Below are 17,516 nucleotides of genomic sequence, written 5' to 3'. Positions count from 1 at the left end.
CTGAGATGAATGACAAGTTGGTGCATTGTCGATGTTTAAATTTAAAAAAGAGAGAAAAAGTGTTTGGATTTTTTTTGTCCAGCACCCAGCACCCAGTACATAAACATTCCCAGATGTGCTTGCCTTTTTGAATTTTTTTCTAATAAAAAAAAGAAAAAGCAAGGCACGGTGGGCACTGGATCCAAAAACAAATAGGTTTAAATTAGCAATAAAGATCCGCAAGTGACACACAAGGTTGGCTCATGTTGGCTCGAAATGTCACTTGTTAATAAATCCTTTACACTCCTTGGTGTACAAATCTTTTTAGCATTGTAGCTGTTTGCCAGGTGGCTTAAGACTCACCTCAGCTGCACCTCATTACCAGTTTTGGATTGTTCAAAAGTATGGTAGAGGTAACATTTCCAACACAGCGAGCACCATCATTGGACTACAGCAGGGGTTCCCAAACTTTTCAGCCTACAACCCCTAAAATAAAGTTACCAGAGACTGCAGATTGGAGATGGCAGCTCAAAGTTATATGCTTAACTCTTCTTGAGTATCCCCTTACATTTACTGTTGTCTATTCAAATCTATTTTTGGACTTGAACTCAATTTAAACTTCTCGGGACCAAAGTGTATGTATGTAACTTCTTATATAGATAGATAAATAGATAGATATATGTACTTTATTGATCCCAAACTGGGAAATTGTGAAATATTTCTTTCAGCATCCAGGCACTCTGTGGTTTACATGTGATATAGCTATGTTTGTATCTCCCCTTAAACTGAATCTGAAAAGAGGCAGTAAGTGTTTTTTTCCGGCTCCTCTTGTTCCCCACCAATGATTCTCAGTCTTGGGCCGCAAATGGAGCCATGTTTGTTCATCTTCTGAGTGAACATCCACAAAGTCATCCCGCCCAGGTAAAGTTTTATTAGGCCAAACTTTCCCCAGTTAACTGGGGGAGAATTTGTCCAGAGCCGGTCCCGGGTATCCGAGTCCGGCCCAATTACGTCTGCCTGCCTCTGTCAGATTGTTTATACCTGGCTGCACATGTGTGTTTTTTAAGGGATGTGGAGGGTGGCTAAATTGCACAGGGGAGTTTATGTGCTTGTGTGTGTGTGTGTGTGTGTGTGTGTGTGTGTGTGTGTGTGTGCGCATACAGTACAGGCTCTGTGTGTTTATGTCTTTTACAACATCTACCCCCCTAAAATCCTCACATTACTCCTCCCTCCCTCCCTCCCTCTACGCTGCCATCTCTCTACCCGGGAGGCTTTCCCAGAGCACACAACTAATAAAGTGGGCCAGGTCGGTGGCTGAGCACTATTTTTATCAGAAAGCAATTTTCAGGAGGTGCCCACAGGTAAGCGGGTCCCAGCACCTCACACAATGGAGCCCTGACAAGGAGTCCCCCCCCCCCCCCCCCCTCCCTCCCTTGACATCTGCAGAGCTGCACCTGAACGCAACACTACTGCAAGTGGACTTTACAAGTCACCACATAGACCTGATCCTTGTCCATGTATTAAAAAACATGACTTCTAAAAATGTATATTGTACCTAAATTCCAGGAGACGAAAAAGCCTGGTCACCTCAATTTAATTTATTTTATTACTTAGGTTTTATTTGGGATTTGCAGAGCATTAAAAATGGGAGAAAGACAGACATGCATATGAAAAGAGATATATTAACCAGATGAAATGAGTAGTGCAGAGGTGAGGGAGACTGAGGGATTGATGAAGAGGAGGTGTGTATTGTTGGGGATGTGTAAAGACAGATGGATACACACCCACCATCTGGCCTCTCTCTCTTTGTGCAGATGGACTATCAGGAGCTTAAATGAAAAAGTTTCTGAGTCAGGCTTCACTTATTACTGATTATTATCGCTGAACTGCGGCAAAGTGAAATGTTTAAGTTTATCAATGGAGGTCACCCTGTAGGCTTATAGGAAAATGTTTGCTGAGGTTTTCTCTATCTCATACTTTAGCTTACTTTATCCCTGCTCACTTTCGGTCTGGATTCACCTTGAAGGGGTAAAAAAAAGAAAAAAAACACAAACACCTGGATAAATTCGAACAATTCTGCTGAGGTGTGTCTGCAACGATTATCATTTTAATAAAAGTGCAAGCTGCAACAAGTTGCAATAGCTCTCCAACACAGAAGCATGCACTGTGGACTAATCTAAAGCCTTTTCCCCCTACTTTCTTCCTAGTCATTTTCCTATATAGAAATGCTTTGCTTGAACAATTTTCAGACAAGCAGAAGACAAAGTGATTGGGTGGGGAGTCCCTCAGGGAACTATAAGCGCAATCACATGTTTTAGTTGAACATGCCAATGCAGCAAGAACCAGGTTGTGAGGGTCTTAGGAAAATCTTTCTTATGCAATTATTTTTTCCTGAACCTTTGATGTACTGTCAACTATATTTTACTTAGCTAACGTTATTTCCTCAGAGCCATAGCAGGTTTAAATCAGTCCGCTGAATGCCCCCCCTTTAACTGCCTACTATTTTGTTAATTAATTATTGCACAACCCTACTACCTGCTATTCTTTTTCTTTTATTGTGTCTCATTGTTGCTTTTTACTTCTTTTTACTCTTGCATTGATGACGAGTTGTACAGGTGCAATCACTATAAAAAATATTCCATTCTTTTCTACTCTAGTACATGCTATTCAATTTCTTTACAGATTAAATTTGAATACTGAACATTACAGCAGTTTATAAAACATAGGATCACCTGTTAGTGATTCAACTCCTTAAAAGGTAGTTTAAAGGAGCAGTATGTAACTCTGACACCTAGTGTTTAAAATGGGTACTGCAGTCCAAATTCAAAACATCATAGAGAGCTGTCTCCCCCCCGCCCCCTCCTCCCTAGAGTCAATACACACGCAGGTTGCCATGTCACGGACTATGAAGCTTCAGTGTTTAGCCAGCTCTGCATGGGTCTGTAAACCTTTCTGCATTCTAACCTCTCTCCATTTTTTTCGAAAGCATCTCCAATATTTATTCTAGTTTCACCACGTTTCTGCTCGTGGAGATTTGAAAAAAAATGCTGAGGCTTTTTGCCCGCTTCCATCACTGCAACACCTGCTGGTTTTGCTGTTTTGTTCGGTCCAAAATGGCCTTGTCTAAAAAACTGCCTTTCTTCTCTGTTCAAATCAAAAGAGTATTTTTTATTTGTCTTTCATTTTTCTTCTGTAACAGATTTGACCCCCCCCCCCAACCACTTACTGTATGTTTTCTCTAGCCTCCTCTGTAACTGTATCTCACATTTCTAAATCAGTGTGTGAGTCACATTATCATGTTACATCATGTCATCTACGAGCGTGTCACCTTAATGTGTCTCGATCTTTCTGCATTACGCCCTTACAATTAACATTCACCTGGGACAGCTGTCATCATGCTGGCAGGGGTGGGGGGAGCGTTCGGCTTTAGCCAGCATTATTATGAAACACATCAATTGATTGGTTTCTGAAGACATGCCTCACTTCAATCAACATTTAAAGGGACATACTGTCACACAAATTAGACATGTTTTATACCTCTACATGCCTCTGTTGTTGAAATGTCCTTGACATATTGGAAATGATTTTTAGAAAATCAGATTGTTCTGAATGTATATTTTATATATGGGATGCTTTAAAGTAAATAGTGAAAATATATGGGAGGATGAAACATAGGAGGGGAAAGAGGCGACTGTGAGAGGAAAAGGTTTCAGGGCAGAAAGGCAGGGGGCGAAGGAGAAGAGAGAAGAGAGAAGTGAAGGACGGACAGAGGACAAGGACAGGAGATAAGGGACACATCAAGAGCGGGACATATACTCTGAATAAAAGGTTCACAGGGGTGGGGGGGGGAGGGGGGGGGAGCAGACAAACCACAAGAGAGGCCAACAGACACAAATGGCCGGATGGGGAGCGAGACGGAGTGACAGGCGAGTAAAAGCCGAACAAGTGAGACAGAGGGGTGGGGGGGTTAAAGGGAGGAGAGGGAGGAGAGGGAGGGAGGGGGAAGAAAGATGAGCGTAGTGGCGGTTGTTGCTCCCAGCGGAGAAGTTATGTTCGCTCCAAGTCTGGGCCTGTCAGGCGATCCTTCTCTTCCTCCTCTCGCCTCCCAGCATCCATTCCTGCTTCTCTCCTCGTCCAAGACAGCGACAACAATCAGGCCTGTTTGTTATTACTGGTGGAGAGATTCAGCCTGTCCTGTCAATCAAACTGCCCCCTGCCACCCCCTTATCCTGGAGGAGTCGAGGAGCACTCGTCTTGAATACAGATTTGATTGTGTGTGTGTGTTTGGTTTGGATACACACAAGGAAGCATTGTGATTCACGACAAGGTCAGAAAATTAGCTTTTCATTCTGTTTTATTTGAAGCTCAGGTCGGTGTCTCTTTTTTTTAAGCCAAACTCCATTTGCACAATTATAATGGAAAAAGCAGAAAAAGGGATTCTTTACGGTGACTCATGCCTCTGTTCTCCTCCTCACCTCTATTATCATCTCGTTTCATCCTCCCGCAACAAGAGGCTCATGTAAGGACAAAAAGGACATTTGCTCCATCATTTAGCCCCGCCACTCCCGCTCCCTCTTTATTGATCCGGTGCACACAACAGCTCACAAACTCAGGCGTTAGGAAATGTGTTGTTTTTCTGCACAGTAGATTACTTTTTCTGGTTAAGTATATACAGCCTTGTCTCTCTGCATTCCTCCAGAGTGCGTAAAGAAGCTCCGAAGTGGAACCTGGGCGATCCTTAAATATCTCAAGGCTGAACTGGGGATGCCAAATTCTCTCCTGAGGGGGCGTATCGAGACACAGAAGAGAAATGTTCATCCCTCGTCGGTAAGTAATTCTTGTTTATTGCATCCTTTGTCCTGGCGGGAGCTGCTTTCACTGCGGCTATGTTAAATCTGTCTGCAGGTTCAAGTGTGAGGCTGAGGAGATGAGGATTTACTGAAACTTGCCTGTGATCAATATTTAATGCTGTGTGAGTTTGCAGGACGAACACCACACTGCAAACTGAAGTAATCAAATGTCATTTAGGAAGACATATGAACAGACACTTTAGTTATATTGTTTTATGTCAGATTATTTAAGTTTTGATTAGTCTTCATAGGTGTTCTATGAATATTTTTTTTTAACATTTCAAAAGAGGAACTGTTTTTTTTTCAAAACAACATCAATAAAGCTCAACAGTGACCGGCAGAGAAAAATAAACAACTGGAAAATAGAGGTACAAGACTGTGAAGCGTGAAAGAACTACACATCCCACAATCCATTGCGATTCTAACAAGACCCAACTGTTATGCCCCGCCATAAGGCGGCCCTATGGGGCTAACAACAGTCCACACATTGACCCATTAAAATACTTAAAACACCTTAAAAAAGCCAAAACAAAGGGATTTATTACAATATGACACACTAACTGATAACAAAGATCAAGTGAGAAACAAAAGACAACAGACAATCCCTGACTGAGAGGCACAGCAGTCCCAACTCCAAAATGCCTCTTCTTTCTGCAGCCAACACTGGCCTTTTAAGTTTTGAGGCCAGGTGTACCTCGTTGTGCAATTTGTAGCTTCACCTGGGCTGGAGACAGAAGAAAGGGAGAAGGGACACAGGGAAGCACAGAGCCATAACCTAACCAACCTAGCGGTTAGCTTGCACACCATATATGGAGGCAATAGTCTTCCAAGCGGGAGACCCAGGATCAAGTCGGACCTGTGGCTTCTTTCCAGCATGACATTTCTCCACTATCACTCTGGATCTCCTCTGTCCGCTGTAGTTTGTTTATAATATACTGTATATAGGGCCAGATCTACTAAGAAGGGATTGCGCCCGCTAGCAGCACTATAAATAGTGCAGATATAGCGCCACCAATCTGCCCCATTTAAGCACCCTATCAACGAAAGAATTTGTTGTATGTCTAACTTATCGGCGCTGACAGGCCCTCAAAACCGCCTGCTCCACACCCTGATTATATGAATAATAGTAATGCCAAAGTAATATTTACAAAATGTAAAAGATCATTTATTTTAAAGTCATACAGAGGAGCACTTGTTTTCCTGAACACTGGAACGTTTGCGTGTGACATCTCTTATAAATACTGTGACACAGTTACCACTAGCTGAGTAAATGTGCCATTCTTACATGTTTATTTGAGTAGACTAAATCTAAGGAAGTAGTTTCTGTGCTTAAAAAAAAACTAAGCTACTGGTGACCATCGCCCTAAACGTAACACAACAGTCTCTGTGTGGTAACATCTAGAGGGGGTGGGTTGTTTTTATTGACATTTTAAGGCCTAGTGCATTGACAATACAATTCAGATCCCTTTGATCTGAGGAGATGTTTGTGTTGGCCATAAATAAGTCAATCAAAATGTCTTCATATTTTACACCATGTAGTTGTACTTTTCCAGTATAACATCAAGATGGCCATCAACTGTCTGATTAAAATATTTAAGAACTAGCAAAATCCAAGATTAACTTCATTAAACGCTCATCAAGAACTCATAAGAAAATGATAATTCATCTAATTTCACACTTGAACCTGCAGACATAAAGGCGGAGAGTATTGAATATACAATCCTACACAATGCCAGTTGATATGAAGCGGTGTAATGCACATTTCAATCTAAAGGTTTAATACATGGGGCACCACCCTCGACTGAAATAATAATAATAATCATAATAATCATAATAATAATGTTTTACAGGATTCAACCTCTGAATGTGTTCCCCATGGTCAAACAACTGACAGCAGGTTTAGCTAAAAGGCCAAATAACAACAAAAAAGGGGGAAAAACGAGTGGATGTATGTTTTAGTAATATTATAAAACATGTCCTAATAGGTGTTTTCATCAATGCAATTTTAGGGAAGCACATTTCTATAAGTTTATATTATTAAGGGAAGGGATGCTGTTTGTCAACAGGCAAGGCAGGAAACTGCTCGGGGCCCCAGGCCAGTAGGGGACCCCCAAGGGCTGACAAACTTTAAACCACAGCAGTGACTCAAAATGTGCAAATTCTGCAATGACAGTAGGATACCTCCCTAAAGGGGCGCCATCTGACAGCACTCCCTCTCCTTTGAAAACCAACCTTTGTCAATGAAGGAAAACGAAGAGGAATCATTCGTCAGGGAGTGAAAAAACTAAAAGGAGGAAGCGTCGGGACACTGGCAGACATGATGGTGATGAACACGGGTTGGAGGGGCCCCCCGATTAATTTTTGCCAAGGGCCCCAACAGACTCTAGAATCGCCACTGGACCCTGGTTTATGACCTTGCTTTGTCATTGAGCAAATGCCTAAATTTCGAGAAACATACAGGACTGCTGTGCTGTTGCTGTTGCTCCAGCTGACCTTTGACCTCCCTGTGGAGGAGAATAAGAAAAAGAGAAATCCTCTTTGGGCATTGGTGACCTTGACCAATAATTGCTTATGGGACTCTTTCATGCCCTTATCAGTTATGGTTTTCCTCGAGGCAGTGTTAACTGATTAATATCTTATATAAGAAACCAGCTCAGAGCACAAAAGAGAAACATTACACTCCTGTAAGAGCTGTGTTACAGGCTGCTCAATGAACGTGTAAGATAAACTGAGGTCACTGCAAATCTTTGAAATATTCATAAAAGGTGATTTCATTTAATTAAATGAGGTGCTCAGATGAAATTTCAATGATCCTTGTGGGGAGCAGCTGATATTATTAGGCATAAATAAGCATAAAACAAACAGCAACTACTGAAGATAATACACAGAGAAAATTACAACAAAAGATGCTTTAAATGAGAAAGATGAAACTGATAAACAAAGATCAATGATGGGGCTTAAGAAGCTGGGAAACGGCTTTTCTCTTCTCTCTGAGCCATTACTGGCAAATGTACAGCTGGGAGGAGGCACTTCATTTTCAAATCCTTTAAATAAGTGTTGTAATTATCTGTGTGTGTGTGTGTTTGTGAGTGTGTGTGGTAGCGGAAGGGAACGTCTGCCACAGAAGCCCATGAAAGATTAATGCTGAGTAGCCACTGAAACACTGCCGCAGCAGAGGAAAGCCTTTTGTTATTGCTACAAAAAGGTAAGAGGAAACACCTCACCGCCTTGGTTACTGCCTTTTTCTCTGATTTTGGTGGAAAACACTCCTTAAATTTGAGCTGAGTAAAAACATAAACAAAAAGGTTTAACTACCAGCCTGTCTGAAGTCAGCAGTTGCTGTATGGATGAGCCTGTCTGGCCTAGCGCAGGCAGCAGCACAACGCTAACCGCTAGCTGTTATACTGGGACGAATACTTTCAATATTGAGGGGGGATACGAGCGACCCCTCATTATTAGGACTGGTCCTCAATTGTTGTTCACGTCTGATTGGCTCATGTGAGCCTCAAAACACAAAAGTGTTGTGAGGCATCATTTAGTTGCGGCTAAATGTGCAAAATTGACCTTTGACCCTCTGCAGTGGAGGGTTTCTAAAGCCACTAATGATGAGGCTGGACCGAGCAGCAGGAACACGACATGGTGGGCATAATGTGTGCAGTCCCGGCAATGGATTCACTGTGAATTGTTCAATATGCATAAAAAATGTATGAAATACATATACTTATTTACTGATTATTTAAAGAATCAGTCCAGATGAGTCATGATGACGCTGCGACCCGCCTGTTCTTTACATGATTCATAAAGCGGCGTAAATACACACAAATGTTTGTGCTTCTTTTCCTAAGAGGATGGGGTCATTCCCCAAAAAATCAAGGGTGGTAATATTGGTAATAGTGGTAATATTCTGTCTAAGGAAAAGATGTTGCTGCTTGATATGTATGCCATATGCCACTCTAGACTCAACTGTGTCACATATTCGACTCTCTCTCCATTTTCAAATCTCATCTCAAAACACATCTTTTTAAACTGTCGCATTCAGTCTGATCATTCTCCACCCGGTCTCATAACTCCTTTACATCCATTTGTGTTTTTTGTGTTTTTAATGTTAATGTTATCGTTGTGTTGTTACTTTGTTGTTTTTTATCTCTGCTCTGTAAGGTGACCTTGAGAGTTCTGAAAGCGCCTTTAAATAAAATGTATTATTATTATTATTATTATTATTATTATTATTATTATTATGATATTCACGGCAATCAAAATTGACTTTTTGTTCCTACTGGAATATTGGCAAACTTTGTTAAATCAACACATGAGCATAGAGCTTTGCTTGTTTTTGGTCGTGGGCCTCCTTTAAAGCATGCAGGGTCTCTGTATACAGAGGGCAAGTGGAATTGTGGGTCATGAAATCAGAAAAATGAAGGGTTGAACCTGCAAGCCAATGAACCACCGGATACATGAAGTCATTTTTATATGGTTTTGATATGAAAAAATGAGTCATAGCAGCTTTAAAAAGGGCATGAGAGTATCTTTATCAACCACAGTCAGTTCCCCATGTACTGTATGGGTGGCTTTGCCTACCTGCCCCTCCCTCTTCTCCCCGCACTGCAGACCAAAGAGTCACAATGAACAGCCATTATCTCAAGCATCTCTTTCATGATAAATCTTGAACACAAGCCCCACATAAGAAATTAAACAACAGAATTCCCTCCTCACTCACAGTCTCACATCAGTTTCCACTACAGCAAACAATTTGAAAAGATATATTTTTTTAAATGTCCCATTGTTCCTGTTGAACTTTTGAATTGAGGTTAATTCTTTGAATGCTTGCTGTAATTTCCAGTACCCTTTAGGGGAAGACGCAGGGACCTTGTTCCCAGCACATGTCACTGATTACATAACCGGGGTGTTAAAGGCCTGCTCTGCCTCTCCACAGACCCCTGAGGGCGACTATGCCTTCCTCCTCCATTTCTGCTCCGTCTTCCTCTGTTCCTGTCTCCCTGCTGCTCACGTTCAAACAGAACAATAGCAGAGGAGGTACTTTAAGGTGACATAGGGGGGAAGAATCCTCCTCCTCTCCTTTGTCCTCCCCCATTTCTCATCTCAGAGGGATTTTCTCCTTCTGCTCTCTCTCTCTCTCTCTCTCTCGTTCCCCGTGGTTCTTTCCCTCAGTGAAAATGGGTCACCTTTCTTCTGCCAGGAGAATGCCTGGGATAGAGTAACCTCTGTATATGTGTGTGTGTGTGTGTGTGTGTGTGTGTGTGGGTGTGTGGGTGTGTGTGTGTGTGTGTGTGTGTGTGTGTGTGTGTGTGTGTGTGTGTGTGTGTGTATGCAAGGTTTTATCTGTCTGGAGGGGGTTCCAAGTCCTGGAAAAGTCATATGCAAGGACCATTTTCTGGGGCTCATTAGGGGGAAAAGTTTATTTATTTTGATGGGTAAGGGTAAAATATGCAGTGGCAATACTTTTGGCATTTCAACAAGATGTACCTAGAGATAAGACTACACCTGACAAGAAAAACACTTGGTATTTCAGTCAGACTTGGTCTAACTGTCATCTCAGCAATTTTGCTCATTTTGGTTTTCCCCCAGGGGGCATGCATGGGTGTCACTGACATAGTGTTTACTTCTTGAATGCTTGAATCTTAGAGGACTCAAAAATTGCATTGCATTGCATTTAAAGAGACACACACCAAAACGGAACGTTCTGAGAGAGCTGGTTTATACAGGATCACAAACCTCCTCTGGTGCTTGATTCATGTTATATTTTGACCAAAGCACAGCACAGATGTTTCATTTAGACCACAGGGGACTGTTTGAAAAGGTGGAGAAGGGGGAGAATATGTCCTCTTTAAATCACAAAGACATATTTCAAATTGATGCACATGGATTGCCTCATGCTTCCTTGAATTTCTCTTCCTGATACACAAGGTATGAAAACTTAAAGAAAACTCCAGAGCCAATCAGAACTCAGCTCAAAGTCAGTCTTGCAAACGACTAAACATCACGTTGTGTGACCTTTTAACCAAATCAGTCTCCAGACATAGTCAAAGCTGGAACGGAGGACAAACAATAGGGAATGTGGATGTCTATGTGTCGGCAGTGTAATGCTCACACACTGTATATGTGGCAGGATGAAGCTATCTCCTCTCCTCGTATGCATGCGGGGAGCGTCAGGTGGGCTTTGAAGTGAGCGCACCGAAGCACTTCAAACAAGATCTCACACGCTTTGTTTGTGTGCCAAGAGAAAAAAAGTCTGGGAAAAAAAGAAGGGGGCTTTTTCTTTTGCATCCTGATACAGTGCACTCTGATCCACCCCTCTGTCTCTTCTTCATCTATTCTTCCATCTCCTTCTCAAATCTGCGGCCTCGGCTGCGCTGCGACTCTCTGCACATCAATGCGAGACGACTCTCTGGAAGCGCTGTGTGAGCGGTTTCAACTGTCGTAGACGACAAGTGCCGCTGTGACCGAGGAGGAGGAAAAGTGTTTCATGAACAGATTTAAACAGACATACGCACAGTTTTGGATGTCACCACCTCAGCTTGATGATGTATGAGTGAAAGAGAAGCAGTATGCAGGGTACGACTCTTATCAAAGGAAACTGCTTTCTACCATGAGTCTTACATGACAGTAATGTGTGTGTGTGTGTGTGTGTGATTCTGCACATGAGTGTGGACTGCTCAACTCAATTTCTAATACTATTTCTAACACTATCACAGTTAAACATCATTCATCCATATTCGATTCAAAAATATCAAAAATTTCAATTGTAAAGAACGAGATTTGAAGGTTGTGTTTGTTATTGATGTACGTCGAGAAAACTATGGCAAAAATTGGAATAACCTTTTAAAAACACAAAAACAATATCATAATTTATCCTGTTATCCATCCATTTTCTTGTCTGGGATTGCAGGCTGGAGCGTTTCCCAGCAGCCCCCGGGCAAGAGGCGGGGCACACACCTGACTGTCCGCCAGTCAATCACAGGGCCAACTCTGACCTATAGCATGTGTTTGGTGTGTGGGAGGAAGCTGGAGAACCCGGAGAGAACCCACACATGCAAAGGGAGAACATGCAAACTCCACACAGAGAGGCTCCTGTCAGACGGGGATTCAAACCAGGAACCAGCTAACCCTTGGAATGGGAGGGTCAAGTGCCAGTGCAGACCTTCTCTGGAAATTGGCCTGGGCCAGTTCACTTCCTGAGCACTGCTGATGTGTCCTTGAGCAAGGCACCCCCAAGGACCCCAAACTGCTCGGGCCGCTCATGTGCAGCCCCCTCACTCTGACATCTCTCCATTAGTGCATGTACATAGGACTCCAGTGGTGCACATTCAGTCTTCTGTATGTGTGTGTAGCATGTCTATGTCTGTCTGTCTTATAATAACAAGTCATTTCCCCTTGTGGGATTAATAAATGATAACTTCTTGATTTTTTCCAGCAGATATCAAACTTGATCTTTAGCTCAGATATGAGTATGAATAATACATGTTCAGGCTAATTTTGTTTCTCTGTGACTTTTAAATGTTAGTCAAAACTTGTCTCAAAATGATGCCACAGGGCTTATCCACCTTATTCCAAATGATGTTGCTTCACACAACAACAACAACAACAACTGCAGAATGCATGTGTGCTGTCTCCCAGGAACATAGGCCCAGTTGTTCTCCACTGGATGCCACTTTGCCATGTGATACAGTATATTTTTTAGAGAAGTTTTGAATTGTCAAAGTACGATGAAGACAGTGCTGGGGCTGGTAGCTTTTTCTGACAGGACTACTGTAATAAAATCTTTAAAAACTAAAGGCAACTGTACCGAAGTGTAGAGGTAGCCCTCGCTGTTCATGGCAACGTAGAGCCCTGTCTTGGTGCTCTGGATGGCCACTATTCTGAGTCCCACAGGAATCAAGTTGAACTGCACTGTGGGGAGAGAGAAAGAGAGAGAGAGAGAGAGAGAGAGACAGGAGGGATGTTAGAGCAATCATTCTTCCTCTTAAAAAGCTCACAGTGCTTCTTCCTTCCACAAGGTAAAAGACAATTGCTTTCCAGCCTGTCTCTTATTTCAACCATCCCCTGTTGTACAGTATATCAGTCAGAGGCGGGAATAGGAAGTGTGTGAAAAAGAGAGAGTGAGAGGCAGGGGAGGATTAGGGGAGGGAGATTTAGGAGGAGAAAAGTCGGGTACACCGGAGATCAGACAAAGACGGGAGTGACAGGACGGAGAATTCCCCTTCGCTGGAGAGAGAGAGAGAGAGAGAGCGAGAGAGAGAGAGAGAAAGTGAGAGAGAGAGAGAGAGAGAGAGAGACAGAGAGAGAGAGAGAGAGAGAGAGAGCATGGCTTAGCTGAGAGCTTTAAAAAATACAGTACATTAGAAAGTGACATCTCCTGAAACCTGCTTTGAATTCCTTTCCTGTGTCCTGACACAGTCAACAGCACTTTGTAATGCAGTTTTCTGAATCCCCTTCATACGGAGCCTTGGATCTCTTATGTACATAGCTTTCCATATAAACTAACTTCAGCCTGGCCACTGGAGCAGCACTCACTCTGTTTATTTGTAGGGTTGAACCTGTGTGTGTTTCTGCATGTGCCTTCCTTTGCATTCCTCTTGAGTGCGTGCCGTCTCAAACAGTGCCTTATAAGATGTGACATGGGAAGTTGAGTGATACTGACACACCAGCCCCCCCGGCTGCCAGCTGCTCTGTGGTCACCATGTCATGATGAGCAAACACTACCATGACGATTAAGTGTTTGGATATGAGCAGGGGCGTGCAGGGAGAGTTTTTTTTAAACCGGGGTGGCCAAACTGGGCAGTGTTGCCAGGTCCGCTTGTTATAAGTACTTTGGTTTTGTTTTTCTGTAAAGTCGCTTGCAAATATCGGCTTGTTTTCTTAAGTGCAGTTGCTTGTTTGGACTTTCTTTGCTCCCTGTATGAACCTCCTACTGATTCACTCCCAACTCTCCACAATAAAGCCAAACACGATCGCGATAGTTTGTCCTTTTCCAGGATCCGTCCACAACCCCGTTTCCTTGGTTAGCCCGCCCGCCCGATCTGACCCCCCCCCCCCCCCCCCCCCCCCCCCCCCTACACACACACACACACACACACACACGCACAACTACATCTGACAGAGCAACAATGTCCTGGAAATAAGGGGGGAATATGGAAACACAACCCGTAGCCACCCCTATGAACACACCCCTGGATGTCAGGAAAATAAAGACGAGGCTCACAAGACTGAGTTCATAACAGCTGTAATCATTAAAGGAACATTTGCATTTTCGCAATCCGACGATGGAAGTCGCTATGTTAGAATTTGCTGTCTCACCCCAAATTTTTGACGACCCAGTAGCAGTAGGTGAGCCTTAAGCATCCTGACAAACATCTACAATGCGCCAGTTATGCCCTAATTATGTACAGGTCCCCCCCCGTCCCAACATACAGTGTGTGCTATCGAGACCAGAATCATTTACGTTTTAATGTGGCTGCATGGATGAATTATAGAAGTGGATACAGCATTGGAGTCTGAGCAGAAGAAGTCTGAATCCTGTGTTAAAGTACCTGGATCTTCCTCCTTACTGGGCCCATGTGCATCCAGTGGAGTCACAGTGTTGAGGCTCTAATGCACATTCAAAAATGTTTTACAAAAAATCTCTTGATTGCATTTTACAACCTTATGACTATGAAAAGCGTTATTTAAGTCTTCATATTGGGAAGTTGATTGACCCAAAAATTAAAAAAAATCCACTGATTTATTAAAGTCTCTTTCCCAATGTCAGCTTAGGGAAAAAATATTTTTGTGCCGAATGACATCACATGATGTCGCAATACCAGGTTCACCCATCATGTTAATTTGACTTTAACGTTTGGTGCTGTTCCTGGGAGCTTGGGGTTGTGTATAGGACTTCCTGTACTTTTTTTAGTGGAAACTGAAGAAACTGCACTTTTTGGCACTGGCTTCATTTTACACCACCGGCGATTGCAGCTAGCTTAAACCATTTCATGATCTTTACCAGGAGATAAAAACAGCCAAGACAAACTTTTTATTTCAGCTGACTATTTTTTAAAAAGTGCAGACAAAAAGGTGAAAGTCATTTAAACACATAAAATAGTCCTGGGAACAGCCAGTAGAACTATTCTATTCTATTCAGTTCTAGGTATATTCAGATGGTTTTTAATGAGTGAATAAGTAGGAGATCCAAGTCTTGTTGCATGGCTCACTCTGAGCACATAAAGGGCAAGTGGGAATTGAACCTGTGACACACTGTGATACTGTCAATAGCCCTGTACCACCCTGCAGATCCTACATGCCTTAAAGCAGCTTTAAATCAATATTGAGTTCTTATTTTATTGAAGGTTTTGCACAACTCCAACAATAGATTATGTTAAACGGGATAAGTCTAAATTCTGGAAATAAGAATACCAGCATCATCATTGTGATGCTGTTTGTGGCATAGGTGAGTTTTTTCTTTTTTTTTGAGTGTGCATTATAAAGTGACAGCACGGCTGTCAGAATGACAGATTTCTCACAGAGATGAAAAATGAAGTCTCAGGAGCGTGTTTTAGATTCATGGAGCCTCGAGCTGCTTTTAAACTAATCAATTTCAAATCAAGAGTTCTGTCAACATAATGGATGGAAGTTAAGTTATCAGATGGAGATAGAAAGTCAATGCTGGCCCAGATGGAAGTTTTTGGAAACTTTTTTAAGCTTTAAGAAAGATTTTCTGTCACAAGTACTTCTTATCCAGAGGAGGAAAAACTTATGAGCTTTTATTTTATTATGAAAATGTTGCCTAAAAAAGTTAGAAAGTTGCTTGTTTATGTTTTTTCCTACCGATGTGAAGGATTTAAAATGTACTTTAAACTAGAATTCCAGTTCAAAAGATGACGTGTGTCCGGTTTCAAGGTGCCAAAGTCGGAGATGAAATCTGCACACACTCCTCTCTCTCCCCCTCTCTCTCCCCCTCTCTCTCTCTATCTTCAGGGCCCTGCTTCTATTAGCTCGATCGATCCCTGCATCTCAAACAGTCGGTTTCGCAAATGAACAAGGTGTCACCAAAGACTGCGGCCGCGATGACAAATAGAGCAGGGCACACACGCGTCGCCTCGCTCCTTCTTGCCCTCGACTCTCCCTTTACTCTTGGTTCTCGCTCTTTCACACACACACACACACACACACACACACACACACACACACACACACACACACACACACACACACACACACACACACACACACACACACACACACACACACACACACACACACACACACACACACACACACACACACACACACACACACACACTCACTCACACACACACACACACACACACACACACACAAACACACACACACACACTCACACACACACACACACCAGCAGCCTCACTGTGGGGTTGATGACCTCACATAACTTGCTGCACATGGAGACACACTTTGAAAGCTAACACAACCAAACAAGCTGCAGCTTACAGAAGAAACAGGTTTTTCTCCTACAGCTAAAAGTTCATAACTTTGTGGTTAAGTTATGTTCCTTTTTTTTTCACAAATGAGTAACTGAGGTTGATTCACTGAGAATGGATCACCGCCGCTATTAGCTCTAAAAATTGTGTATCATTTGCTTTACTCACAAAGAATAACGGGCTAATGATGCTCAGGAGAAGAACACCCATAATCATGTCCTGCTCCGTGCAGTTTGTTCCTGTCTTGTGTTTGAATGCGGAGCAAAGCTTTCTGCACCTTTGCTCTGCATAGAGCTGCAGAACACTACAGTACTTAGTTCACAAACAGATGATGAACTTCGGGGTGAGGGGAAACTTTTTGAACGGTGTTGTGAGGCCAGAGCCGAAAAATGTGATGCACGTTTGATCATGAAAACAAAGCTAACTCCCTGAATGGAGCAAGCAAGACGAACTCAAAGAAAAGAAGACTTCATCGAGCCAACCCCCAGACATCAGAATCAGAATCAGCTTTATTGGGCAGGTATGCTTAAACACACAAGCAATTTTACTTTGGTAAAACTGTGCTCTCTTTGTACAAAGGTATAATATTAAATATTAACAATAAACACAAAAATAAACAAATAAGCAAAGACTAATATGTACAAGGCTAAATAGGATAATAACATCTAAACAAATGTGGTTGTTCTAATACCAAATTATTATGTATAGACCTTTATTTTGTATTAAAGAGTAGAATAGTTTTCCTGCTCACTGGGAAGCGTGCGCGTGACATCTCTTATAAACACTGGCGCAGTGACCACCAACTCTTTTTTTTTTTCAACTCGCAGATTTTTTTAAATTTTTCCACTCAAACTGCGTGTGGCTATTTGCAATGAGGCTGATTTGCATAGAATCGGCCAAAATATTCCCCAAATATTGCGTCAAGTCAGACAAACAGCACTGGCACACAAACGCGCTGTTTGCTCTGCATCGCAGTAAGGGGTGCATTTAACCCTTTGCATGTCTTACGTTAATTGCACTGCGTCTTTTGGACTCATTTACACAGGTTTAGCAGGCGCAAAAACTGTGCCATCCTTTTGTGAATCAGGCCCTTGATTACCTGGCTAGCTACAGCTGAAACAATCTGCTAACAACCATTAGATGCTGATAAAAGGTTTTCTGTTTTAAATAATTTTAGTCAATTTCTGCCCTTGTTGTTTTAAACTTGAACCTGTCCATGACTGGAAAGTTCTAC

The 17,516-nt window shown here is 42.4% G+C and overlaps 1 protein-coding gene across 1 annotated transcript in view; it reads right to left on the bottom strand.

Annotated features, from left to right (window-relative positions):
• The window catches only part of fgf11a (fibroblast growth factor 11a), a 112,812-nt gene that overhangs the window by 19,236 nt on the left and 76,060 nt on the right, over positions 1-17,516 (bottom strand). The window contains exon 4 of the mRNA XM_061031474.1: positions 12,634-12,737. Coding sequence (XP_060887457.1) covers positions 12,634-12,737 — 104 coding nt within the window. The remainder of the gene's footprint in view (positions 1-12,633; positions 12,738-17,516) is intronic.

The sequence above is a fragment of the Labrus mixtus genome, chromosome 23, assembly GCF_963584025.1.
Source record: "Labrus mixtus chromosome 23, fLabMix1.1, whole genome shotgun sequence".
NCBI lineage: Eukaryota > Metazoa > Chordata > Actinopteri > Labriformes > Labridae > Labrus > Labrus mixtus.
This window is presented reverse-complemented; position numbering and strand designations above follow the sequence as displayed.